The 27,674-nt window shown below is 37.0% G+C and overlaps 1 protein-coding gene across 8 annotated transcripts in view; it reads left to right on the top strand.

Annotated features, from left to right (window-relative positions):
- The window catches only part of SNX7 (sorting nexin 7), a 168,877-nt gene that overhangs the window by 15,950 nt on the left and 125,253 nt on the right, over positions 1-27,674 (top strand). For all 8 annotated transcript variants that reach the window (XR_006794438.3, XM_064588769.1, XM_045897129.3 and 5 more), the window contains exons 2-6: positions 10,824-11,006; positions 17,349-17,459; positions 17,803-17,967; positions 20,050-20,248; positions 24,880-25,079. Coding sequence is in view for 7 of the 8 variants with exons in the window: in XM_064588769.1 (XP_064444839.1) it covers positions 10,824-11,006; positions 17,349-17,459; positions 17,803-17,967; positions 20,050-20,248; positions 24,880-25,079 (858 nt within the window). In the remaining variant the exon portion in view is untranslated. The remainder of the gene's footprint in view (positions 1-10,823; positions 11,007-17,348; positions 17,460-17,802; positions 17,968-20,049; positions 20,249-24,879; positions 25,080-27,674) is intronic.

Below are 27,674 nucleotides of genomic sequence, written 5' to 3'. Positions count from 1 at the left end.
TGCATACAAGGGGATATATCCTACATAGCCCTGGAAATTATGTCAAACAAGATTAGAGTGTTGTATGCCCCTTTATAGAACATGACACAGGCTGGCTTTTCCCCCAATCACATTTTCAACAGTGTTCCACAGAAGGCCTTTCTGATTTTTTATTATTATTATAAGCAGGCAGATTGGAAGGAGCTGTAAACCAAAACACAGCTGGTAAGTCTAAATTTAGGCCCATCAGGGGATGAGTGTCCCTCATAACACAGTTTCTCAAACTCCTTCCACTTTAAGTTGCTTTTTTACCAGATGTCTCTTGGTGTGCGAGTTTCTTGCGCATCAGCAAATTTTATTTGCATGGCCTTTTCATGCCACTGTTCTGATTTATCACACTTCTCACATTGATTTTTTTCCCCTCTACTTGTAAAAAGAAAATAGCTGTTTGTGCACAGATGGTAGATACGATTTAGTATTATAAGAGTAATTCATGTTATATTTATGAGATGTTTCCAAGTAGCCTTTTAGTGGGAGATATTCAGGAAGGACACCTCTTAGAAAGGTCATCTCTCACCTTTTAACCTGTTTCTTTGGGTGTTTATCTCCTGAGTACTCAAATATTGACAGGCTGTTGTTTGTTTTAAATTTCAGCGATGTATTTTATTTATTTCAGTAGTAGAACCTTGGAACCATCTAAGAGTATTAAAGGAGGGAGGCAAAAACATTTCTCAGAAATTACTGGAGTTGACTGTTAACCTGTAAGAAAATGAAGGCAAGGAGCACGGATGAAATGCAGTTATCATAATTCCTTCCTATGTTTCCACCCTTGCTTCCTTCCTTAAATTTTTATTGTGTACAACTCTATGTGTAGAAATGCTGTCAGTTTGCCAGGGCTGCCGTAACAAAGTACCATAGACTAGGTGTCTGTGTCTGAAATGTCTGAAACAAGAGACATTTATTTACCTTTTTCACAGTTCTGGAAGCTAAAAGTCCTGAAGTGAAGGTGTCAGTGGGGTTGGTTCCTTCTGAGAGCCGTGGGGAGGGAATCTGTTCCAGGCCTCTCAACCTGGCTTGGCTTGTAGATGACTCTCTTCTCCTTACCTTTCTTTCTTTTTTTTTTTTTAATTTTATTTTATTATGTTACATTAATCACCGTACATTACATCATTAGTTTTTGATGTAGTGTTCCATGATTCACTGTTTGTGTATAACACCCAGTGCTCCATTCAATACGTGCCCTCTTTAATACCCATCCCCCTACCCCCCTCCCCTCTAGAACCCTCAGTTTGTTTCTCCTTATGTTTCTTAACATTGTCTTCCTTCTATACATGTCTCTGTGTCCAAATTTGTTCTTTTTAAAAAGACACCTATCATATTGTGTAAGGACCCAAACCAGTGGCCACATTTTGACTTAATAACCTCTGTAAAGGGGCGCCTGGGTGGCTCAGTTGGTTAAGCGACTGCCTTCGGCTCAGGTCATGATCCTGGAGTCCCGGGATCGAGTCCCGCATCGGGCTCCCTGCTCAGCAGGGGGTCTGCTTCTCCCTCTGACCCTCTTCCCTCTCGTGCTCTCTCTCTCTCATTCTCTCTCTCAAATAAATAAATAAAATCTTTAAAAAAAAAAAAAAAAACCTCTGTAAAGACCCTGTCTCTAAATAAAGTCACATTCTGAGGTATTAGGTCTCTTCATCATATGAATTTTGGAAGGACATAATTTAACCCATAACAAATGCTTAAAATAAACCAAATGTAACAACAAGGAGAACTTACACTTAATTTGTAAGTGATTGTATCAATAAATTTCAGCATCATGCTAACACAATTCTAATGTCCATTAATTTCAGTAAAGTCATTTAAGTTGTTTCTCTCTTGATGGTTTGGAATAAGGGTAGAAGACAGTGACTTCTTGCAATAATTTGGCTTCGCTATTATACATGTTCACATCTGGGCTTGAAACCATACCAGGATTTTTGGTGTGTGTGTGTCTGTGTGTCTTCACTATCCTGGGTATAAGAAAGGTATTCAGTGTTATTTAAGAAGTCGAGATTTACCACACAGATCATTTCCCTTCTGCTTTAATCTCTTGAAGAAAGAAAATGAAATGGTGTACTTTTTTTTTTGTTTTTTTTTTATCTATTCATGACAGTCAGAGAGAGAGAGAGAGAGAGAGAGAGAGAGAGAGAGAGAGGCAGAGGCAGAGGGAGAAGCAGGCTCCCCACCTAGCAGGGAGCCCAATGCGGGACTCGATCCCGGGACTCCAGGATCACGACCTGAGCCGAAGGCAGACGCTTAACCATCTGAGCCACCCAGGCGCCCCTGAAATGGTGTACTTTCATTGTCTAAAAGATCAGAGGATAATGGACATCTATCCAAATGCTAAGAATGAATGAATGTATAAATAAAGTTCAGGGGTGGGGGCGGGGAGAGAGAAAAGAGAGAGAGATCACTAACAGGAGGAAGAAGCACATGTTATTGTGGAGGTGAGACCTTTGTTTGGAAAGAACAAATTTTAATGATCCATTTCTCCTGAAAAGCATCCACCCCAAAAGGTTAAATGGAGGGCTTTTTTGTTAATTGCTTCTTTGGGTCTTCTCAAACACTTATTTTCTTCTCTTATTCATGTCCAAATGTAAATCTTTTAAGCATTGTCATTATATTTTCTTTCCCTTTTTTTGAAGTGAATATAAGTCTTTAGATAGTCAGTTTTATTGAGGTTTTAAGAATGTTTTTGAGTGATTCATAGTAATTTAAGTCCTACTGAATTCTTGGATGTTGCTAAATTTCAGCTTGTAATTTTCTTCCTTTGCTTGATATTGAAGCATATTTTTGACACCACACTATGCTCATTGGAATTGTGAGCCTTTGTAAATTCATGCAGATCTTTCCCGCTCTACAAAAGGATGCATTTTAAGCAGAAGAAATAGAATGCTAAATTATGTAGTAGGTATAAGGAGTGGGTTGTGGTGAGTTAAGAGGGTGACTACAAAGAATACCAAAGCACATGGTTGTGTGCAGTGTCAGGGAGATTTAAAGCACGTTTGCCTATCAAATTAAAATTTGTCAGCTTAAAAAGCTACTACAGGAACCCTCCTCCCCGCCCCCCCCGCCCCCCCCCCCCCCACCCCGGCCCGCCACCCCGATCTGAAAGTAGAGCATTCCAGTGAAACCTTTTGTAAGCTGAAATGGCATAAAGTGAAGGAGCAGTTACCATTAATCTATATGGAACATTTTTGTGAATATTCCCAGACCCAAAACACAGCCTCTCTTAGGCTTTTCTGACACCTTAGGACACATTTTGCTAATGGATGCACAAAATAAATGGGGATAAAGCACAGATGTTCACAGACACAGTTCAAGCTGTGGAGTTTGATGCCAGGATGCTGAGTGTAGTTCCTGGGGAAGGAGCTTGGTATCACCCCTCTTACTGCTTGGGGTGCACTTTGCTTCTCTAAGGGCTTGCTGCAGAGCAGTTGCTGAACACTGTTTTTGCTTTTCATCTTTTTCCATAAGAGTGAAAATCTTTGGATTGCAAAAACAGATACTTATGTAGTGAAGTGGCTATACTATATACAATATATACTATACGGAGAGATATTTTTGTATATGCTGACTGCATATTCACTTGGAACCTCTAAATTATGTTTTTAATGGCTCCTTAGTGTTCCATTGTGTTAGCATTCCATAATTTATCTCGATAATCCAATTTCCATGTGATTCCAAACGTTTTAAAATTTCCTATTTAATTATGCAACTTTGATGAGTTAAGAAAAAAAAATCAAATGTAATCCAAGGTCCTTTGCCCAAATGGCCCTAGACAGTTGTTTTAACTTATTACAGTAGTTCTTACTGCCTTGGAACATATTATACACAGTGTTGACACTAACAATTTTAATATTTTCCTCAACATATATTTATTTTAGAATATGTGGAAATGCAGAAACTCATAGAAAAATATTAAACTCAACAGCAATCCCAACACCTGGAATAACTTCTGTTAACCTTTTTGGTATAGCTTATAAGTTTGTGTCCCCTGTCTCTCACTCACACTTTTTCTCTCCTACCCTGTCTGTCTTAAACACACATACACACATAAGAATCTAATTGTACACAAATTTTATATCCTGTTATTTTTTTTTTTAAAGATTTTATTTATTTATTTGACAGAGAAAGACACAGCGAGAGAGGGAACACAAGCAGGGGGAGTGGGAGAGGGAGAAGCAGACTCCCTGCCGAGCAGGGAGCCCGATGAGGGACTCGATCCAGGGACTCCAGGATCATGACCTGAGCCGAAGGCAGTCGCTTAACCAACTGAGCCACCCAGGCGCCCTATCCTGTTATTTTCTTTTAATAACATACTATGACCCTGTTTCTAACATACTGTATTCTAAGCTACTTCTAGAATATTACTTATAATATTACTTCTAGAATATCACATGGATAGACTTTATTGTAACCTATCAATAGGGATATGCCATAATTTATTTTGCTAAACTTTCATTGCAAGACATTTATTGTCTCTGTTTTTCTGTCTCATTAATACAGCTGTTACCTGTCTTCTATTCCTTGGTCTAAATCATGCCTAAATGTTTTTCCTTTCACAAATCATTTTGTAATCACAATAACCTGAATCTTCTTAATTTAAACAGCGATTGTTGTTCTTATCTCTTCAACTGGTGTGTCCTACCATAATATCTCTTGCATTATTGCATTGAGGGGTTACCAAATGCTATATTATAGCTCACATAACTAACTTTTTGTGTGGGATGAACCTTGAGAATAGTGCTCTGGGTATTACTGATGCTTCACAAGGATTTAAGTTGATTTGTTTTGAGGGGAAAAATAAGTCAGTATTATGATTTCAATCTTTTTTTTCATTCCTAGTACTACAAAAGCATTCCTTTCTTAAAATATCAGGGTTTTGCTACATTTTTCTATATTAATACATTTAGAAGTTGTCCTGTCTTAGTCTTTGAGGTGGGAAAGATTTTGCAGATTTTCAACTCCGGATCCTCAGTTTAACCTTGAAAGGCTGAATTAATTGTTCAAAGTTACCTGCTTAGTTAGTGGCAGAGAAAGGACTGGAACCCAGTTTTGGGCCTCCTTTGTAATGATTTTTTTTTTTTTTTTTCATTTAGGACTGGCTAAACTCTGTTGCTAAGTTATGATGGACTTTGTTGCCGAATTCATCTTTAAGTGTGTTGGTTAAATTTAATCTGTCATAACAACAGACAAAATTTTGATTCTGACATCTGTATTCTTAATTTTGGAGGAAAAAAGTGGTATCTAAAAGAGAAAGCAGAGAGGTGGAAACAAGTCATTATTACTACTGAAGAAATAATTCAAATGTTATATTGGTACTGTTAGTTTTATCTTTGCATATGAATAAAACATTACTTGTAGAATTTACTGCATATTATCCTTTTGTTTCATTTAAAAATTTTTATTAAAAAAATAACATGCAGCCCTTTCTTTAGAAACAAACTATTGAAAATGCCTGAGGAGACAGTATGTCCAAGGAAGTAGCCAGTGGGATTGGGGCTGAGGAGTGAACCTGTGTGGTTGTGAATGAGAATAAGACTGCCTTGGCTCATGGGGTCAGGGCTGAGGAGACAGTTGGCCTGGTTGGGAGATTGGTTACATGTAGGGGGATTGAGCATATTAATAAATATCTTCAGGATACTGGGAGCCAGGCTTCTCTCTGCTGGAGAAAAGAGTTACAAATATGGAAAGAGGTAAGGCCGGGACAGTCAAATGGTGTCAAATTGTAATTGGAGGTATCAGTGTGAACTCATGGTATTTAATATCTATCTGTATATATCTGGATCCAGATGTGTATGTGGCGTGTGTGTGTGTGTGTGTGTGTGTGTATTATACTTACATTTCCTATCATTCACATCTTGGTTTCCAAATTCCAGTTTCCTCTAGAAGGAACCAGAGCTCCTTGGAGACATGTCTGATTCCGTAGCTGGGTCAGGGAAAATATGATAAACCTGAAACATCTTACTCTGCCAAGTTATGTTGTGTAAAGTGCTCAAGGAATAATGAAGACAAATCAAAAACACACAGGTGCCGCTAGGGGGTCCCACGCGTCAGGTCTTGAACACTTAACAATTATAACCTGTTGAATAACATAGGAATCTGTGAGTCTATACTTGTATAATTAATTGACTAAGTAAATAAATACTCTTTATTCTCCTTAGTAGGAAACCTACTGATAATGTCAAAATTGAAAAAAAAAAAAAAAAAAAAAGAAGCAATACATATGTTATTTTGAAATAAGGAATGTTGGGGCGCCTGAGTGGCTCAGTCGTTAAGCGTCTGCCTTCGGCTCAGGTCATGGTCCCAGGGTCCTGGGATCGAGCCCCGCATCGGGCTCTCTGCTCGGCCGGGAGCCTGCTTCTCCCTCTCCCACTCCCCCTGCTTGTGTTCCCTCTCTCGCTGTGTCTCTCTCTGTCAAATAAATAAATAACATCTTAAAAAAAAAAAAAAAAAGAAAGAAGGAATGTAACAAGGAACAAAAACAGCTAATAGAGTTCTGCATTTGTTTCTGAGGAGTGTGAACTGAGAACAGCAATTCTGGAGCAGAGGAAGCTGCTTTTAAATTTTAATTTGTTTTGTTTTATTTTAAACTTTGTAGAATTATTTGACTTTTAAAAACTATAAATATACTTTTTATTTTGAAGTAATTTCAAACTGGGAGAAAAGTTGGAAGAATACCACAAAGAACCTAGATTTCCCAATGACTGCGATTTCACAATTTTTCCTTTCTCTTTCTCTCTCTGTGTTAGTTGAGTAAATTGGAGACATGATGTTTTATTAATCCTGAATAGGTCTGCATATATTTTATGAAAACAGGGACACTCTCCTACCAAATTACAGTATACATATCCAGATCAGGAAACTAATATTGACACAATACTACATTCTAATCCACAGACCCTTTTAGATTTCTCTAGTTGTCCCAATAACATAGTTTAGAGAGAAAAAACAAAGGTTCTCCTCCTTTGGTATGGAATCCAATTCAAGATCACTTGTTGTATTTAGCTATTATGTCTCTTTGGTCTTCTTCAGTCTGAAACAGTTGCTCATCTTCCTTTTTTCCATCATAGAAATTGCATTTTTGAAGCTATTTTACAGGCAATGTCTCTTCCCCTCAAACATATACAGTACCTGTATTTTTCTTCTGATCAGTATAATTATAACACCATTTTTAGTTAAATTCAGGATTAAGAACAATTTATTTTTATTCACAGTCAAGCCATATAGTGAATTAGGATTACATTTTCATTCTTGTACATCTTTTGCTTTCTTGAGAGTTTATCATTCATTTATTCCTTCATTCATTCTTTTCCTCTACTTCTTTATCCCTCGCTCTTGCTTTCCCTGCACCCATCTCAATTCCTCTACAAAATCTAACATGGCTGCATAATATTCCATTGTGTATATGTATACTACATCTTCTTTATCCATTCATCTGTCGATGGACATCTTGGCTCTTTCCACAGTTTGGCTATCGTGGACATTGCAGCCATCAAAAGGAATGAAATCTTGCCATTTGCAACGACGTGGATGGACCTGGAGGGTATTATGCTGAGCGAAATAAGTCAATCAGAGAAAGACAAGTATCATATGACCTCACTGATATGAGGAATTGTTAATCTCAGGAAACAAACTGAGGGTTGCTGGAGTGGTGAGGGGTAGGAGGCATGGGGTGGCTGGGTGATAGATACTGGGGAGTGTATGTGCTATGGTGAGCGCTGTGAATTGTGCAAGACTGTTGAATCACAGATCTGTACCTCTGAAACAAATAATGCAGTATATGTTAAGAAAAAAAAAAAGAAGAAGAAGAAGAAGATAGCAGGAGGGGAAGAATGAAGGGGGGGAAATCGGAGGGGGAGACGAACCATGAGAGACGATGGACTCTGAGAAACAAACTGAGGGTTCTAGAGGGGAGGGGGGTGGGAGGATGGGTTAGCCTGGTGATGGGTATTAAAGAGTCCATGTTCTGCATGGAGCACTGGGTGTTATGCACAAACAATGAATCATGGAACACTACATCAAAAACTAATGATGTAATGTACGGTGATTAACATAACAATAAAAAAATTTTAAAAAATAAAAAAAAGAAGAAGATAGCAGGAGGCAAGAATGAAGGGGGTAAATCAGTGGGGGAGACAAACCATGAGAGACTATGGACTCTGAGAAACAAACTGAGGTAGAGTTCTAGAGGGGAGGGGGGTGGGGGGATGGGTTAGCCTGGTGATGGGTATTAAAGAGGGCACGTTCTGCATGGTGCACTGGGTGTTATACGTGAAGAATGACTCATGGAACACTACATCAAAAACTAATGGTGTATGTATGGCGATTAACATAATATAATAAATTTTTTAAAAAGTGAAAAAAAAACTGACATGGCATGCTTCCTCTCATTATGTTTAAACATATCACATATTCTGTCACCTGCCTCTCTCCCTCTTCCTCCTTCTCTTCTCTTCTTTTCTCTTCTTTCTTTCTTTCTTTCTTTCTTTCTTTCTTTCTTTCTTTCTTTCTTTCTTTCTTTCTTTCTTTCTTTCTTTCTTTTCCTTCTTCCCTCCCTCCCTCCCTCTCTCTCTTCCTTCCTTCCTTTCCTCTCTTTTTTTTCTTTTCCTCCTTCCTTTGCTTACTCCCCTGTGTCTTTCCTTCTGTCCCTCCTTCCTTCTTCCCTCTCTTCCTTTATTCTTTCTCCTTCTTCATCTCCTTGCCTCCCTGGTGACTCTGTCTTCCTGACCAGGTCTATATAGGTTGTTCCCTAGTTCTGTTGCAAAGCTGTCAACCTGGAACATTCCTTCACAATCATTTGAAGAATTGCTTCTGGTTCTCTTTTCTGTTGAATCTGCTGTTTTTAGATTCTGTTACTTCTTTTTTTTTTTTTTTAAGATTTATTTATTTATTTTGAAGGGCAGGGGAGGAGCAGAGGGAGAGAGAGAGAGAGAATCTCAAACACATTCCCTGCTGAGCGCAGAGCCCTATGCTGGGCTTGGTCCCACAACCCTGAGATCATGACCTGAGCCAAAACCAAGAGTCGGATGCTCAACTGACTGAGCCACCCAGGTGTCCCCTAGACCCTATTTCTTCTTGCTCTATGCCCTTATTTTGGCAAGTTAAAGAAGCTTTCAAAGAATGGGTTCAAGGGAAGTCAGTTTTGGGAATCTTTTCTATCTGAAACGGCTTTAATCTACGTGTATACTTGAATGACAATTTGCCTGGCTATATAGAGTTCTGGGTAGAAGATATTCTCTCAAAATTTGGAAGATATTTTATTGTCATTTAGTTTCCTGTGTTACGTTGAGAAATATGGAGCCATCCCGATTCCTGAGATTCCTATTGTACTTTACCTGTTTATATTCTCTCTGGAAGCTACCCTCTACTGTGAAATGTCATGGTAATGGATGGTTGCAGGAGCACATCCCACCCCAGCACTGCCTCATTCATTCTGAGGAGGTGTGAGAGGCCCTATCAACCTGGAAACCCTTCAGTTCAAAGCACATTTTCCTCCTTCATTTTATGGAGCTAGTTTTATTAAGGCACTGCCTGCCTGGACCGTTCAATTTTTAAAAACACCTCCTCGTTTTCCATCTCTTGTTCTTTTAATTCAGCTTAGTTCTTGACTTCTAGCTTTCAAACTTCCTGTTGAGTTGTTATCTTATTATCATATTTCAATTTTCATGAGCCTCCTTTTTTATTGTCTTGCTGCTGTTCTCTGAATTTTTTAAGGATATAACTCCTGTTTTTATTCATGAATTAGATATCATTCTTATCTCTGATGACTTCATCTGTTTTTTGTAAGCGTTCTGTTCTCTAACTGCTTCCTGTCTTCTGTTTGTGAGTCTTTCACATCAGAGGCTTTCTGCATATTTAGATACTTTGTAGTCGCTACATCAGGTAATAAAAAGTGGAGTAGATATTCAGCATGTATGGTAGGGGCTTCACTGCAGGGTGATTATGCAGAGACCTGGTTAATTCATCAGGGACTGCAACTGTTAGTTTTTTCTCAGAATGGTGAGGTGAGAGGAACCCTCTGACCACTGTGTGGAATTTTGCATTTGCTGCCAGCATCCCTGCGGCCAGATGAGGAGAGGGCTGGCTATCTTCCTCTCTAGTCTATAGGACTTTCCCTTGCTCTTTCTTCCTCCATTCTGCCTGGCAACCTTGAGTTCAGAGACACTCCAGAAAGTAAACTTCCAGTTTTCTGCAAAACTGGGAAAGAAATGTCACCTGATGGCATGGGGTAGGTGAGGGAATCTGAGGTACTAACTCTCTCTCTCTCTCTTTTTTTTTTTTTTGGCTTTATTAGCTCTTCAACCAGTCCTCTGGTTTTAGCTCTACCAGCACTCTGTGTCCACGGGTTTCTGCTGCCTGTAATTCTCAAGTCACTCTGGGATTCTGTCTTATAAACGTGCCTTCTAAGTTTACCATCATCTCCTAGGTTTATTGTTCAGCTTTCTCTGTGCTGCTATTTCACTTACCCCTCAACGATCAGATTTCCAGTTTCCAAAAAGTTGTTACTTTTGTTTGCTTAGTCTCCTTCTCTCTCTCTCTTTTATTACCTTGAGGGTTTATACCTTTTTATGCCTTTTTGTCTTGTTTTGTTTTAATTTGTTTCTTTGCTGTCATTTTTAAAGTGGGATTTTAAGAGGAAACAGATAAAAATACATGTTCAACATACCATATTTAACCATGAGTCCAGTCATCCTTTTTGTTCTTGACATATTTCATTAGTCTTCATGGTTTCTAAGAAAAAAAGAGGATTTTAAACTATTTCTTCTATAGATGCTAATTTTTGAATGTGTTTAATTCCTTAGGATGCCTCACTGATGGACATGAATTCCTTCAGCCCTATGATGCCAACATCCCCTCTGTCAATGATAAATCAAGTCAAGTTTGAAGATGAGCCAGATTTGAAAGATCTCTTCATTACAGTTGATGAACCTGAAAGCCATGTTACTACAATCGAAACTTTCATTACTTACAGGATTATTACTAAGGTAAATTTTTAATAAATACTTTCTTGAATAATACAGTTGCTCTCTGAACTTTTGGAAGTGCTTTTTGTTCACTATGACTTTCAACAGTAGATAATCTTAGCTGAATTGACTTATTTTTTTTTCAACCATTTTGGGTAAGACATTGCATCTGATCTATCCTTCCCTTGTTCTGTATGAAATCAGTGAAATTCAGATTACAACAGTCACTCATCTTTTAGCACTTACGCGTCTTGAAAGAGGAACATTTAGTTTCTAGTTTCAAAAATTATGAAGAAATATCTTAGGAAAAGAAGAGCTTCAGTTTTCTAATAAAGAAAACTATTTAAAAACTTGATATAATACAAATATATACATATATATATATATAATATATATAATGTTGTAGCATATCTTCTGAAGATTACAAAATATAATTTCATTTGTTTTCCAAATAAGAGCAAGTGGCTGCTTTATAAGATACTGTTAGTTCTCCAATAATTCAAAGGCAGAGTAAATCTAGAACCAAATCTTCTTAATCCTAGGAGAAGACTCTGTAAAAAAGACAGTTTACTTCTGACAGAATAAAACAACCAAATAGTATAACTGGGTTTTTTTTTTTAATCCTTATGTAATAGCAGCCTTTAAGAATTATATTCATAAGTTGTAACATTTTCTTCTCTTTCTTTCTTTTTTTTTTTAAGATTTTATTTGAGAGAGAGAGCGCCTGAGTGGGGAGAAGGGGCAGGGGGAGAGGGAGAAGCAGTCTCCCCACTGAGCAGGGAGCCTGCGCAGGGCTTGATCCCAGGACCCTGGGATCATGAGCTGAGCCGAAAGCAGATGCTTAACCATCTGAGCCACCCTGGTGCCCCTATAATATTTTCTTTATGAAGCCCCACCCTAATCTCTTTTGTAGTACATCTCTTTTGTAGCTGAAAAGGGTTTGGACCATCTTCCTGTAATCACTTCTTCCAGTGCAAATTCCACCTTGCTGCTAGTTATATTTCATAAAAATATATTGATCTCTTCACTCAGATTCTTAAAATCCTTCCTTGGTTCCTCATTTCCTATAGAACAAAGTACAAATTCCTTTGAATGACATACAAAGAACTTCTCAGTCTGATGCCAGCTTACCATATAAGACTCATCTCCTACCTCCCCATTTTTAATACTTCTGCTCTCCACTCAACTAGAACTATTTTTGTTATCTGAATACTCTAGGATATATTTTTTTTTTTATAGATTTTATTTATTTATTTGACAGAGAGAGACACAGCGAGAGAGGGAACACAAGCAGGGGGAATGGGAGAGGGAGAAGCAGGCTTCCCGCGGAGCAGGGAGCCCGATGCGGGGCTCGATCCCAGGACCCTGAGATCATGACCTGAGCCGAAGGCAGACGCTAAACGACTGAGCCACCCAGGCGCCCCTCTTTTTTTTTTTTTTTTATAAGATTTTATTTATTTATTTGAGAGAGAGGGAGAGAGAACCAGAGAGAGAGAGAGCAGGAGTGGAGGGGAGGGGCAGAGGCAGAAGCAGGCTCTCCACTGAGCAGAGAGCCCTATGTGGGGCTCCATCCCAGGACCCTGAGACCATGACCTGAGCCAAAGGCAGACGCTTAACCGACTAAGCCACCCAGGTGCCCCTCTAGGGTATTTCTTACTGTCATTACTTGGCATTTACTTCTCCTTGTTTGCTATGTCCTTCCTCTTCTAGAGGAAGAATAAACTACTGTTTATTTTTCAGCAACTCAAAATGATGCCTGCTCCCCCGTCTCCCCGGCACCTGCAGGCTCAAGTCCTCTTTCTTTCTTCTGTTTTCTCATGTTGTCCTAATTGGATTCTTAAAGAATGTAAAACACTGGAGTCAATATAGCAAAGAAATTAAAGGTCTATATTTAATCCTTCTAAGCCTCAGGGTTTTTTGTTTTTTTTTTAAATCTATAAAACAGAAATGATAATCGAATCTGGTTCTGTAGAGTTGCTGTAAGAATTGATTTAGGATTGGTAATCAATGCAAAACACTTAGCAAAATGCCTGTCACATAATACATGTTCAGTACTCGCCTATCTGTATGTGTTTATTTGTATTTATTCCTAACAAGTCTGTGAGCTTCTTAAGGAGGAAGGTAATTGTATCTTAAGTTATCCATATTTCCAAACACAATCCTTAGGATATAGTAAGTAAGCAATTTAACTTTTCGGTGAATGGATGAGTGAAGAAATTTATGGTATCATACTTATATCAGGATGCTGTAGAGCAAGACAGCATGGAATTGAATCTTGATGACTCCCCTTTCTTGCTATGTGTCTTGGGCAATTTAATTAACCTCTCTATGCTTAGTTTCCTCAGTTATAAATAAGATAACAGTACTAACCTTGTAGGGTCTTTGTGAATATTTAATGTGTTTATACAGACATACTGCTAAGAATAGAACCAGATTTCTCCTGGTATTACTATTTTAATTATAAGCACCCATTGTTATCTTCCTTCCTAGCAAAGAATTCGTGTAACTGACTAATTTTCCCATCATTATTAGTTTCTCTTAGAAAGACACTTTTTTATAAGCCACCCTGTGAATTTTACTCTAATCACTGACATATAATTCTGATGAGTTATTCAAATTTACATCGTACTTTAAATGTACTCTTCTCATTGTAGTATTAGTAGTGACAGTATTACAGTGTGTTTAACTAACATTTATTGTGTGATTATTTTGTGCCAGGCAATGTTCTAACCACTTTATACATATTAACTTATTTAAAGCTTAACAATGGGGGCGCCTGGGTGGCTCAGATGGTTAAGCGTCTGCCTTCGGCTCAGGTCATGATGCCAGCATCCTGGGATCGAGCCCCGCATCGGGCTCCCTGCTCAGCGGGGAGCCTGCTTCTCCCTCTCCCTCTGCGTCTCTCCCTGCTCATGCTCTCTCTCTCTCTCTGTATCCCTGTGTCTCAAATGAATAAATAAAATCTTTAAAAAAAAAAACAATGATCCTAGGACCTAAATGTTATGAGTTATCCCCATTTTGTGCATGAGGACCCTGAAACTCAGTTGCCAAAGGTCACACAACATAATGATTACCTGAGCTGGGATTTAAATCCAGACCATTTATGTTCACACTGTATGTGTTTTCTGTGCATCTCTACATGGTTATGGCCAACTATCTTTCATTTCATTTTTATGAAATAGGCTATTATACAATAAATCCCTTTGTTCTACTTCTGATTATTTTTACTATATCCTAGTATTTAGACTAAACCTATATATGCTAAAATATGCCTTGCAGATACAAATATATAAATATTTAGTAGATGGATATTATGTTATCAAATAGTCTTTTTTTTAAATTTTTTTAAAGATTTTATTTATTTATTTGACAGAGAGATAGACAGAAGAGCACAAGCAGAGGGAGTGGGAGAGGGAGAAGCAGGCTCTGCACTGAGCAGGGAACCCGATGCGGGACTCGATCCCAGGACCCTGAGATCATGACCTGAGCCGAAGGCAGACGCTTAACCATCTGAGCCACCCAGGCGCCCTCAAATAGTCTTTTCTTTGTTATTCACTTTTATCATTTATTCACTTTCTCATATATTCAATGAAATTTTGTTGAGTGACAGTTATGTCCTGGGTACTGTGCTTGTATTTTGAGACAACACCAGCAATCAAGACAGACATACCCTCTGCCTTCATGGAGCTTTCAATCTAGGGGGGTGATGGATATTAAACAATTACATGCTTAATTATTTAATTATTTAAAAATTACAGATGCTATGATTTTATGAGTACAGGCACCCCATCTAGTTTGGAGGTTCAGAGGTGGCTTCCCTGAGAAAGTTTTAGTTTTATGAAAATTTATATTAATGACATTAAGATTATAAGGGTAAATGCACATATACATGCGCACATATGTATACTGACAATATCTACTTAGGAATACTTAAGAATGACCTGGCTGTAAATAATGATGAGTGTCAGGAAGCCCATGTTCCTGGCATCTCTTCTCCTTGTGGAAAATTACCCTTTACTTTCCAGGTTAGACTATCTGAAGTGACTGCTCTAAAGTATTTTCTCTTTTGGAGCTCAAGAGATGTGCCTTCCTTTACTACATACAGAAACAAGAGTGAGGAGGTTTAACAAGGGTCTTCTCTCTCACATCCTCATCATGAAGACAGACTCCTAAATGTCTACCAGTATGGAGTAGGTGTTAAAATATATTCCTGATTCTAAGATTCATTTTCCCTCAAAAACAGTTTTCTAAATCCTCTGAGCCTAGAGTAACTGCCCTTGACCAAAGGTCAGTGTTTGTTGAATGAGTGCATTTTGGGGTATAGATCACATGAGTCTATTCATCGTAAACTTCAAGTACCCAAGCTTTTAAAGTCAGGCGTGAGAAATTAAACACCATTTACCATATAGCTTCCATAGAAAACTGTATCCTGTATTAGAAGCATTATTTGTACGTCAAATTAACTTTTTGGAACACATGTTCTTTCTAAGCTGGAGATCTGTCATCAAACTGTGTTATTCCTATAGTTTGGAAGTTTCTATCTATCTTCTAATGACCGAAATTGGCCACTTTAGATGAGACAACGATTCTGTCCCTGCTGTTGGGAAATTAACCATGATCGGAGCCCGGCTGATAATACTTGTTTTCCTTGCCCTATCTTAGTCTTATAACTCCTTGGGAATAGAATGAATTCTTAAAGTAACACAAAAGAACACACTGTCTTTGAGACTTGTACTTATCTTCTGTTTTCTTCCTCTGCTATTGCAGCATGTTATAAAACTCTTCTAAGTCAATGGCTGAGTGTGGGGACAGAATCAGCCAGTTATTTGACTTGATTTTACATCTTCCTCTTGCCAGAATTTATATCAGATTGTTCTATGTTGACTCAGAGTGTTGAAAATTCTTGAGGACATATAAAGCTCTTAACTGCCCAATTTTTTAGTATTTTAGTGTTGGTTATGCCAATTTATATTTTTGGAAATTGGTAGTGAACCTATACATATATGTGCCACGTACAAGAAGGTGTTCAATAAGTATTTTTTAATGAGTGACTATAAACCATGTTTTATGTGTATGTATGTATGCATATGTGTGTATTTGCATATATATGTACATATACCAACTCGTATATATGTTGTTAAACTGTGTTTCTACTAGATTTAGTTTTCCTATTTTTACCATTTCCATAACTTGTACCCATAGTTAAGATTTCATAGTGTTTTGTGAACATTTAGTTCCTTAGACTTCTGCATCTCATTTGCCTCCACTTTCCCCACTAAAAAGGAAATGTTTTGATAAAATATATTGTGTGATATTCTAAACATTCATTTTAAAAGAACAAACCTTGGAAAGTACAGCTTTTGTGAACCTTATTTCGTGACAATTAAGATGGCATCTATGACTTGAACCACTTAACTTTACGATTGCATTCATCTATGTGGGTGATTGATATTTCTGGTGAGTGCGAAATATGCATGCAGTGTGTTATTCCATCATTATTCCTCCAGGAAAATTTCAACTTTAATGTTAATGTGTATAATTTTTAATATGCAAAAATTTTAGTTAATGCAATATTGGTGTGAGTGTGTATTAGATAATCTTTTTTTATTTGGTTTGGGATCCATGCAGTGGAAGTGAGGTTGATATTATACCCGTGTTCTTCTTGTCATATGTGTTGGCATAGATTTTTGGTTTGTTGAGAACAGATATTTTAATTTATTTGCTTAATTTTTAGGAGTTTAGGCATATAACTCAAAATCCCTTGAGAAATGACAGGAAGATTTTCTTTTCACATCAAATCTTCATTAATAACATTTTTTAAACAGTGGTAAAATCACTCTGTAAAATGTTAGAATTTTCATATACTAAAAGCAAATTTTACCAAAGCAATTCATTTGAGCAAATTCCAGGAAAACATTTTTTTCTCAGTTATGTTCAGGTTATTTTCCAAATTACAAAAATAGAACTTTCCTCAAATTCTGAATTCTAATCATCTTGAGAAAAATATATTTGAAACCTAAATTCAGAACACACTTTCTTGTTAGCAAGAAAGTCACGCCAAATATAATCGTAGTTAAAATCTTGTGGAAGGCAGATGGCTGCTCTAAGACAGATTTTTCAGTTTGGATTTTAAATTTGAGCATGATGTTTGCTTTCTTTCTGGAAATACTGAAAAGTTTGCTTTGTTTCATCTGCTACATGAATTGATGACTGCAAAAAAAGTACAGGCTGACAAACACTGAATAATTAGAATTTGTTAATTTTTCTTAGAGACCCATTTATTTCAGAATGTCTAAAATAACATTAGGCAAATGTCTTCAGTCTCATATTGCGTGTGCTGTTATTTTCTCCTTCTTTCTTCAGACATCTCGTGGGGAATTTGACTCCAGTGAATTTGAAGTTAGGAGACGTTATCAAGATTTCCTTTGGTTGAAAGGAAAACTTGAAGAAGCACACCCCACTCTGATTATTCCAGTAAGTCTACATTTTTTTTTTCCATAGGGTGGCTACCATTTTGTCTTGTGAATCATTAGAATGCTGAAAACCTAATGTCAGACCTTTAAATTTAGTGTAACTCATTGATCTTAGAAACATTTGCTCTTAAACATTCAATCTATATACAGATTTGTTTTTCTAAACTATTCTAAATATGTTAAGATTTTGCAGGTTTTGGTTCTGGCATTGTGAATCTTGAAAAATTATTTTTATAAGAAATCATCACGTGTTTGAACAGTCTTCCAGAAAGGAAGAGTACAGAATTTCTTGTAATCCCATGCCACATAATGCTCAGATACGTTTTAAAATTTTTTTGCCTCAGCCGTTGCCTGAGAAGTTTATCGTGAAAGGAATGGTGGAACGCTTTAATGATGACTTCATCGAGACACGCAGGAAGGCACTGCAGAAATTCCTGAACCGAATTGCTGATCATCCAACTTTAACATTTAATGAAGACTTCAAAGTGTTTCTTACTGCACAAGCTTGGGTAAAGAATTTTGATTTATACTCATATAATCCTTTAGTGTCTTTATGTATCGTAGGTTGTACGCTTCCTCTTGTTTATCTTTAAATCAGGCAGCAGCGTCCTTGAATTAAGATGGATTATCAGACCTTCGAGAGATATCCTTCAGATTTAACCCTGTGTCAAATCTACATGTAAACATCACAGACATCTTTTATCTTCCTCACATACACATATTATATTTCTCTTGGTAGCTGATTTTTTTATAATGTCAGGGTATTCCTTGCATATATAGCTAATACTGAACATATACAAATATATTTCTTTTATAATGGGTTAGGACTTTTCAAGTTAGGATAAAAGTCTTTATTAAATGGATAGATGGTTGGATGGATAGCCAGATAGAGAGTACAGTTTTCTTATTTTTCTTTCAATTACCTAATGAAGGGAAGGGGGTGTATCTATTTCTAATCCAGAAACTTTATGTGTTCCTCTTCTTTTTTCTTGTCACCTATGAGAATATAACTCACCAAGAAAAAGAATGGATAGGGAAGATGGTCAATATGAAATGATTGCTGACCAATATTGAGTTTTATATCTCTCAGTTGTTGCCTAAGTGACAGAGGCTTGAAAGTGTTTCGTCTCAGTCTTGACAGATAGTACTACTTTTTGGAAGCCCTTTGAGACTTCTGTGAAATGAATTTGTGGCCTGACTCCAGAGCCTTAGACGCTGCTAGAAACATTCTCTGTAGTCAACATTCACAATAATAGCTTGCCAGTTGTGACTTGTGCTGTCTCTGATAATGTTAACTATATCAAGAGATGCTGTAGCACTCCCAGAGAGATGTGTTACCTGGTCAGGGGGTGGCATCTGTGGTTATATGCTCATAAAATCATACTGACTTAGAGGCAAACAAGTTTACCTTCTATGTGTTCTGTGTAAGACCTTCAGGAAAGAAAATCTGGAAAATGTGTTATTTAATATTTGGGTAAATAATACATAATAATATTTTTATCTGTGGACTTGGTAGTCAACAGTATTATTTATAGATTTTTTTTTTTCGTGGTGGGTAACCTTTTATTTGATCAACTTTTATTTGATCCCAAACCTACGTTTACAAGTGGTATAACCATCACCAGGATCCCTTGGTCTTCTTCTTGGTGTTCTTTTTCAATATGCTGTACTTCTAAAGGGTTACTTTTGTGTGGTGTATCCTTTTCTTGCATTTCTTCTTTTTGCAAGTCTGTAGCCCTCCCTCCCAGATTAACTATGAAACAGCCTGCTACATACATTCTTAAAAATCTTTCTCTACAGCCAGCCAGCAAGTAGAGGTAGTGTCACAGTTTACCCAACTTCAGTTGACTGAAGAGCTCTCTATGGTCAGGGAGTATCTATTTACAAACTACTGTAGAAACAGTACGAAGACAAAGCTAGTTAGTGCTGAGCTGTGAAGCCTCTGGAGTCAGACTGATCCTTGTTCAGCACTTAATTGCTCTTGGACTTAGAGCAAGCTCCCTAACCTTCCTGTGCTTGTATTTTCTTCTGTAAAATGAGGATAATAATAGAACCTACCTCATAGTGTTATTATGAGTTATAGATGAAAAAAATGTGAGTGTAGTTCCTGGAACATACTAAGCTCTCAATACATGTTAGCTATTGTTATAACTGAAGAATTAATGAAATTTTCCTTTTTTTTTTTTTTTTTCAGGGAGTAGTTTAGACCCTAAGAAATCTTCTCTCAATCATTTTCCCATTAGATTCCTGCTATAAAATACAGATTGCATTTCATATTATCCTCTTATCTTTTCCAACATCTTAAGCACGATCCCCTTTGTTAAACCTCGTTCTTTTAAAGATCCATGCTGAGAGGAAGCAGGTATACATGTTTCACACGAGTACTTTGAAAAGGAATATTATCAAGAAGGCAGACTTAGAGGAAGAACTGTGCCCCATTAAAACTCAGCTGCTTCAAACTACGTGAAAAAAAAAGTATATGGAACATTTTTATTCTCTCTACTTCCGGTCAGATTTCCTTTTGTTGGGAATATTGGAATATTTGCTTCAGCACAAATATTTCATTTGTCTGTCTGTCTGTCTGTTTCTAGGAACTGTCTTCTCACAAGAAGCAAGGGCCTGGATTGCTCAGCAGGATGGGGCAGACAGTCAGAGCTGTCGCGTTATCAATGAGAGGAGCGAAAAGCCGCCCGGAGGAGTTCATGGAAATGAATAACTTTATTGAAATATTTAGCCAGAAAATAAATTTGATAGATAAAATATCTCAGAGAATTTACAAGGAAGAAAGGGGTATGTAGAATCACTGGAATGTGATCACAAAGTTGTTCAGTTTCTGACAGATCTTCACATTTGCTGGTGTAGTAAAGCCACGTGAAGTTAGCATTTCTTCCTGGTTCTCTCTTAAGACTTCCGTCTCTCTGCTTACAGCCCGCATCTGTTCTTGCATGCCGTTTACTTTCTCCATTAGAGCGTTGCTTTAAATTCCTGGTCTGATCTTTTCAAGGTCCCTGCCCTGTCCGATTCTGATGCTTGCTTGTCTCTTTAAATTATCTTTTTTATTTGCCTTTTATTATGCCTTGTGGCTTTTTTTTCCTTAATAGCCAGACGTGCTGCTGGGTAAAAGGAACTGCTGTAAACAGGCCTTTAGTAATGCTCTAAGTAAGGCATGGGGGAGGAGAAAGCTTCTATAGTTTTAAATATAGAAGAGGTCTATAGTTCTAAATATAGAAGAAATTGTTATACCTGAAAGGTTCTATAGTTTTGCCATCAGGTCTCAGTCTTTTAGTGAGAGCCTGTGCTTCTGGACTGTGAACTTCACGAGTTTCTCAGTTTTCCCCTCCCTGCTTCGTGGGGACAGAATGGCCAGAGTGGGCTGGAGTTGAGTATCTTCCTTTCTCTGGTTAACTAGTGTCCCCTGAGGGCAGGCCTTTGTTGAGAAGAACAGATGCTCTGGCTATTTCAAAATGGTTCATTTTCCCTTGCAAGAAGCAGGAGTGGTTTTTATTCGGTATTTACTGTGGGAACCTCGTTGAACTCCTCCGGGTAAATCCCACAATATTGTGGGGGCCCCCCATGACTGGGTCCTCCTGAAGGTTTTAACTCTTAAAGTTGTCCACCCTGAGCCCCCAGCAGTCCCTCAATCACAGTTGCAGTCTCCCTACCCCAGCAGTGGGTGGCTGGAGGTGGTTCCACTCTTTAGTGTACGCCCAGGAACCCACAATTCCTTGTATTCACCTGTCTTTCCAACCTTGAGGGCAATGGTTTGTCCTGTGTCCTCTCCTATCTTCCAGAGTCAAGAAAAGGTGTTCATTTTTCAGTCTCTTCAGCATTTTACTTGTTAAGACTGAGGAGTGATGTCTAAGCTCCTTACATGAGGAATCACATAACATTAAGTTAGAATTTCACCTTCAAGTGTGGCTTATGCCCAGACCTACTGAGAACATCTTTGATTTCTATACGATTTTGAAGGTAGTCATGGCCAGTCCCCATTTGCGTTAATCAATCGCTAGCTATTCTTGTTCCCATTTTTAAAGTAATAGTGGCAAAGTAAGCCCTGAGCTTCAGATTTTGAATGTAGTTGTATGAAGTCGGTCTCAAATGTACAACATGGATCATAGCTTAAAATCAAAAAGGTGATGTTTAAGAAAATCAGGTTTCCACATTTCCTAGTGGTATTTTTGGAACAAGTACTCTCTATTGGGCCTGTCCCAGCATGGCAGAGAAATGTATATATTGGAAATTAGGTCCCTCTTTCTATTTTCTGTCACCATTTCCTTTTTCAGTTTTCTTATTTTTTTCAGTTTATAAGTTAGACTTTATTCCATGATGATTTTTTTTCCAATTCCATGATGACTTTTTGCTAATTTTCTAATTGCATTTAACTACATTAAAAATAGGTGGCTAAGTCAATTTATATTACTTCCTAATATAAATTGGTTTGAGAGTCTCTATATTGATGGCTTATTATTATTTTTTTTGTTGTTATTTTCTGGGTTCCCCCATTAAACAGTAAATTCCATCAGAACCAAAAAGGGAAAAGATTTATTTTATTTCTAGTATCTAGATAGTACTTAACACATAGTAGGTGCTCAACTAAAACCTGTTCAATGATTGAAAAAATAAATGAATTAACATATCATTTGGTGGTAGGAAAATTTGCTTTATCAAGAATCAGTTGGTTATCAAAAGAAATATAGAAAAAATTGTTATAGCTGAATGTACGTTTCCCTTTACCTTTTTTTTCCAATGCACTGATACTTGATGATGTCATGTGGTAACTGAATATAGTTTAATAATTTCTCTTAAGACTTATTGGTCTGCCCTTGTTATTTACCATTTGTCTTTTTTTTTTTTTTTTTTTTTAATCTCAAGAGGCTAATTGTTTTGAGTGGGTTCTGTGATTCTAGTTCTGTTAAGTATATTCTTGATGCATAGTTAAGTGGGATAGTGATTCAGAGAAGCCGCTGGAAACTCTTGAGATGTAGGAGTTTTGTAGAATATCAATGTGATGCTTCACATTTGCTGGTGCAAGGGAATAGTTTTAAAATCTTTGGTATACTCTAAAGTTGGTGAAATGCTCAGAAGGAAAGCTGGATTTTATGGTAGATTATAAATTTGAGTTCTAATTTTCAGGGAGTGATTGCCACTGGCCCAAACTTGAGGGATTTCTTAGTCTTTCCAATGTGAAGCCCACTTGTCAGATTCTATTCAAAATGTTGGAATGTTTTCATTTGTAGCCTTGGGAGCCTAAGCTATATAGGACGTTTCATTCATATTCAAATCATGAAAATTTGGTGATCATAACTAGTGGTTTCTCTTTTTAAAAATTTCTTATTCAAGTTTTGGGGCGCCTGGGTGGCTCAGTTGGTTAAGTGTCTGCCTTTGGCTCAGGGTCCTGGGATAGAGCCTGGTCAGACTCCCTGCTCAGCAGGGAGTCTGCTTCTCCCTCTCCCTTTGCCCCTCCTCTGCTCGTGCTCTCTCTCTCTCTCAAATAAATAAATAAAATCTTAAAAGTTGTTTTATTCAAGTTTTTTCTTTGATCTTGTTTTCTTTTGTGTTCTCCAGTTTATTTGCCATATTTGTACTGATCACATGCTGTGATCCTTCTCTGTACTGGAGGCTAAAGGAGGAATAAAATGGTACCTGTCCTTGAGCTCAGAGTCTAGTTGGAGAAACAGATATATTAATAGACATTACAGTGCAACTCATTAAGTGTTTGCATATAAATGTGATCTGAGTGCTGTGTAAGCACAGTAGAATTTTAGGAAAGCTCTCTATATAAGCATAAATATTGCAGGGTTTAATGATACACACTGATGTATACAAAAATTGAGAAAAAGAGATAAAGGAAAACATTTTTCTTTGCTAGAAATATTAATTTAATATGGCCATTACTTAAAACAAAGGATAGGCCTAGATCAGGAGGGTGCAATTGGAAAGGCTCTAGTGGTCATGAAACCTAATACCTTTATTCAGTGACAACTAATATTTCCGTTATTTTTAAATTTTTAAAAATATTTTTCAGCTTGCTTGATCATATGAACTTTTGATATTTTAATAGTTTAGAGTAATATGACATATTTCAACTAACCCTAATGAGTAGTAAGATGATAAAATATAGAGAATTTCATTGTATTTAATGGATATTAGACAAAAAATTGCTCACTGCTTATACATTCTCTACCATAAAAAGCTATTATTTATCAAAGCTGATAGTACAAAAGAAAAAATGTAAAAATATTCAGATTTTAAAATGAAATCCAAATTTTTGAATTAATGGCTTATCAAGCACTGAATAATCTTTTGTTGTTCATTTGTTCTCTCACTAATATGAGAATATTTATTGAACACAGGCTTTGAGATAAAAGAAAATAATGAGACTCAGCCCCTGTTTTAAGGAGCATAGGGCCTAGGAGCATATGATATGCAAGCAATTATAATAGAAGGGAATAATACAAGCATAAAATTATGATAGGCATTAATAGAAATATAAAATTATGATCAGCTCATTGAGGAGAAAGCATCTACAAATCTTTTGGAATAGAATCAGAAGGAATTTATTTGTGCTAGGATTTAAAGGATTAGAAGTAGCTTGTCAGATGGTAGGAATGGCAAAGGGCAAGGCAAAGGGATATCTGTAATGTTTAAATGAGGAGAAATCATGAGATATTCATGAATGAGTAATTATTTTGGCCTGAATTAAAATATCTTTGGGAGAGAATCTCAAGGGTTGGACCTGGAGAGGCAATGTAGGGACTGATCATAAAGGTTTCTAATTCAGTTGAGAAGCTTCAATGTTTGTATACTGTGACAAAAATTAAAAGAAGGAGAATAGTTAGAAGTCCCTTGCGGTAGTGTAGTTATAGATGCTGATGAGCTGATGACAGTGGAAGCAAGAATAGATGGATGGATGGATGGATGGATGGGTGGATGGATGGATATTAAGAAATATTGGAATTGGTGATTGAGTAACTCTGTGCAGGTATGTGTATAGGATGATACCTGGATTTTTTGCTTAGATCACTGGAAACAATTACTGTTAAGTAGGATATATATTCAGGAGAAGGGGAGAAAGAAGACAAGTTTGTTTAGGTAATGTTGCCTCTGAGACACTGAGGTATAGTTTATTTGGTAGGCAGATGTCCATGATAGATGACGGTGATCGTATAATTTATATTCTAAGCCAGGATACTTTTGAGAGTGAAAAAGGTGGCTGTTGCTGATCACTCTTGGACAGTAGTCATTCAAGAACTCGCCTGAGTGGATTGGAATGACCGCTCAATTTGATGAAAGAGAATATCCATCTTTTTATGTGCATTTGGGAGAATATATGCACAATGAAAAAAATAACTTTCTTACTGTCTTTAGTATAGGGGCTTTTGAAGCTTCTATAAATTGAAGGACTTAATTTTTGTTTTTAGAATATTCTGATGAAATGAAAGAATACGGCCCGATTCATGTTTTGTGGTCAGCCTCAGAAGAAGATCTGGTTGATAGCCTAAAAGGGGTTGCCAGATGCCTTGACCAATGCTGTCAGGCCACTGAGAAACGGATGTCTGGACTCTCAGAGGCCCTGCTTCCTGCTGTACATGAGTATGTGCTTTACAGTGAAATGGTAATGGTAAGAATGCCTTGTTACACTTTCGCCTTAGTCCGCAGCCTGATTATAAGCTTTACAAAGGTGGTTTCTATTTCTCTTGTTTCACCACTGTCCTCCTGTCTGAGCAGAATGCTTTGCATATAAAGATACTCCATAAATATTTGTTCACTATGTGAGTGAACTGATGAGTAGCAGAATATGTTAATAAAAGGCAGAATACTCAATAGCAACAAGGACGTGTAAGATTACACGTAGATCTGAAACATCCTCAGTCAAGATTTACATAGAGGATATGATTAGTTTTTCCAAGCTTTTAAAAGTTTACTTTAAAAATTTTTAGTGCTTTAGAAATTTCTTTTCATGAAAGAGTTGCTTACCCCCTTCTAGGTACATTTGATTTAGCAATTCATTTATCATTATGTACAAAGTACTTGAGTGGATCTTGATGTTTGTTCTGTTTTCTGGGTGCTTCTAAAAAGAAATCCTTTAAGTTAAAATGTGTTTCTTTCACTGGTTGCAAAGGCTTCTCTTCCTCTTATATCAAAGTTTTGCATTTAACCTCCTCAATTCAAGTTAAGGTTTCCAGATATTTGGGATTTAGCAATGCTATCTGCAGAGCTAATGTTTTTCATCCTGTGTTATCCTCTGCGCACAGTACCTTGGCACAAACTGGTACCCTCGGGGTTCTGGTGTTTTAGCGTGGCCGTGGGGGCAGGAGTCTGCTTACATTCAGATATAGTCCATTTCTTCTGCCATTTCTAATCGGAGCCATGTTTTCATGTACTCTTGGTTTGGAGGGAATTTTTTTTTTTTTTTTTTTTTTAATTTTGCTTCTGTCTTGGTAAGAAAAACTCTCTTAGCCTTTCAGCATGAGATCTGCCCCTTTTGTGCTTATCACATTTAGGTTTTTCTTTCAGAGCCATTAAATATTTTGTAGATATTTCAGGTTGCTGCCGTTACTTGCTTTTATTGGGGTCTTCTTTAAACAGACCCTTCTGGCTTCCCAAAAGCCTCTGAGGTTTCACTGTGGAGGAGTCTCCTCCTTGTCTCCATCAATCTCCTTGGCTACATTTCATTGTTTTGCTTCATTATTGATATCCTCCTTGTGTGGCTTTTCAAAGAGTTCTGATTTGTATAATTAAAAATAGTGTATTTTCCCTTAATTAGATGTTTTTCTCTTTATTATGTCAAGATGAAAATTATGTAATTGAAGTCATATATCATTATAAGTGTGGAAAAATTAATAATAGTAACCAGAAAGAACTATTTTGTAGGTTCTCATTTGATTATATTATTTTGTAGATTCCCAGGGCATAATCAGTAGCATTTATATTGCAGTTCTGGTCTGTTTTGTATTGGAAGGTTTTCTTCAGTGTGAGCTAAAATAATGAAGTGTATGCCTTGACAAAATGATTAAATTTGTATAATTTTACTATTCGTCTTCTGAAGCAAACTCTTAAACTATTTCTACCTATGTGAAGCACAGTACTTCATATTTATGGAAACAGACCTTAAATGAGACTAAATTGTAGTACATGTCATTTGGGTTAGAGAAAGGAAGGGGTTCCTGATAGTAATGGCAATGAAACATTGAAATAAATGTAAAATATCTGTGATAATTAGCTGAATTTTCTATTGATTTCTTTGAAAATACAAGAAAGGTTTATCTCTTTTGAGTGTTTTAAGAGTGATTCCACCAGGCACAAAACTAGACTGAGTAATTTTCAGGGTGCTTTTTATCCTTAATGCCTCTCAATTCCCAAATACTATAGCCATCTTATCTGGCCTCCATTTAACTGTATTATAGGTAGGTTCTTAACCTTCCTCTGAAAACCCCTAAATGACCTGTGCCTCATTAAGGCTCTTCTCTTGTACGTCCTGCATTTCTACTCTTTCTGGTTGAATTGTTCACTTACCTGGAACTTGTTTTCATTTTTCTTCCTTAACCTGTTTAGGCCACTTGTGTTCATTATCACAATTTTATTACTTAAACTAATATTGTGAAAACCAGTGAAAATGAGTACAAATAAAATGAGTCCTTGGGTCCATAAATTAGCCCAAGGAGCGTGTCTTGGAAGAAAAGTGAGTCACTCAGGGAAAGACATTGTAAAAGACTGGCAAACATTATAAAAGGTGAAGGTGAATTCTGCACTCAAATTGCCTCACAAGGGTGTTTTAAAGACACCAAAACATGAAATCATGATTACGCAAGAAAACAAGATGGAACTCCTCACAGTCAGAGAAGAGGCTGTGATTTCTCATCAAAAGCTTGGCTAATTGATTAATATAGATACATTTTAAGCTAAGACAGAGTCTCAGAATGTGAGTGCACACTTCAGTTTTCTGATTCCCCACTATAATTAACTCTTTGATTAACCATGCCTTTGGAATTGGATAAGTGGGCTACCAATTATTACAGACATTTTAGGTGAGTGGCCCATGTGACGTCCCAACTGCAACCACTTTACACTATCGCATGTCTTTTCAGTGCTCTCACAGATTTTTTTTTGTTGTTTGATTATTTGTTTTGCTTTTTTGCTCTTTGTGAAGAACTGTGTATGTCTAGGGTGTTCCATCAAGAGTTGTACATAAAATACCTAACCCAGGAAGATGTAT

This window comes from Mirounga angustirostris, unplaced genomic scaffold (assembly GCF_029215605.1).
Source record: "Mirounga angustirostris isolate CCGP_5_RB_7025 unplaced genomic scaffold, mMirAng1.0.hap1 SCAF_4, whole genome shotgun sequence".
Taxonomy (NCBI): domain Eukaryota; kingdom Metazoa; phylum Chordata; class Mammalia; order Carnivora; family Phocidae; genus Mirounga; species Mirounga angustirostris.
This window is presented reverse-complemented; position numbering and strand designations above follow the sequence as displayed.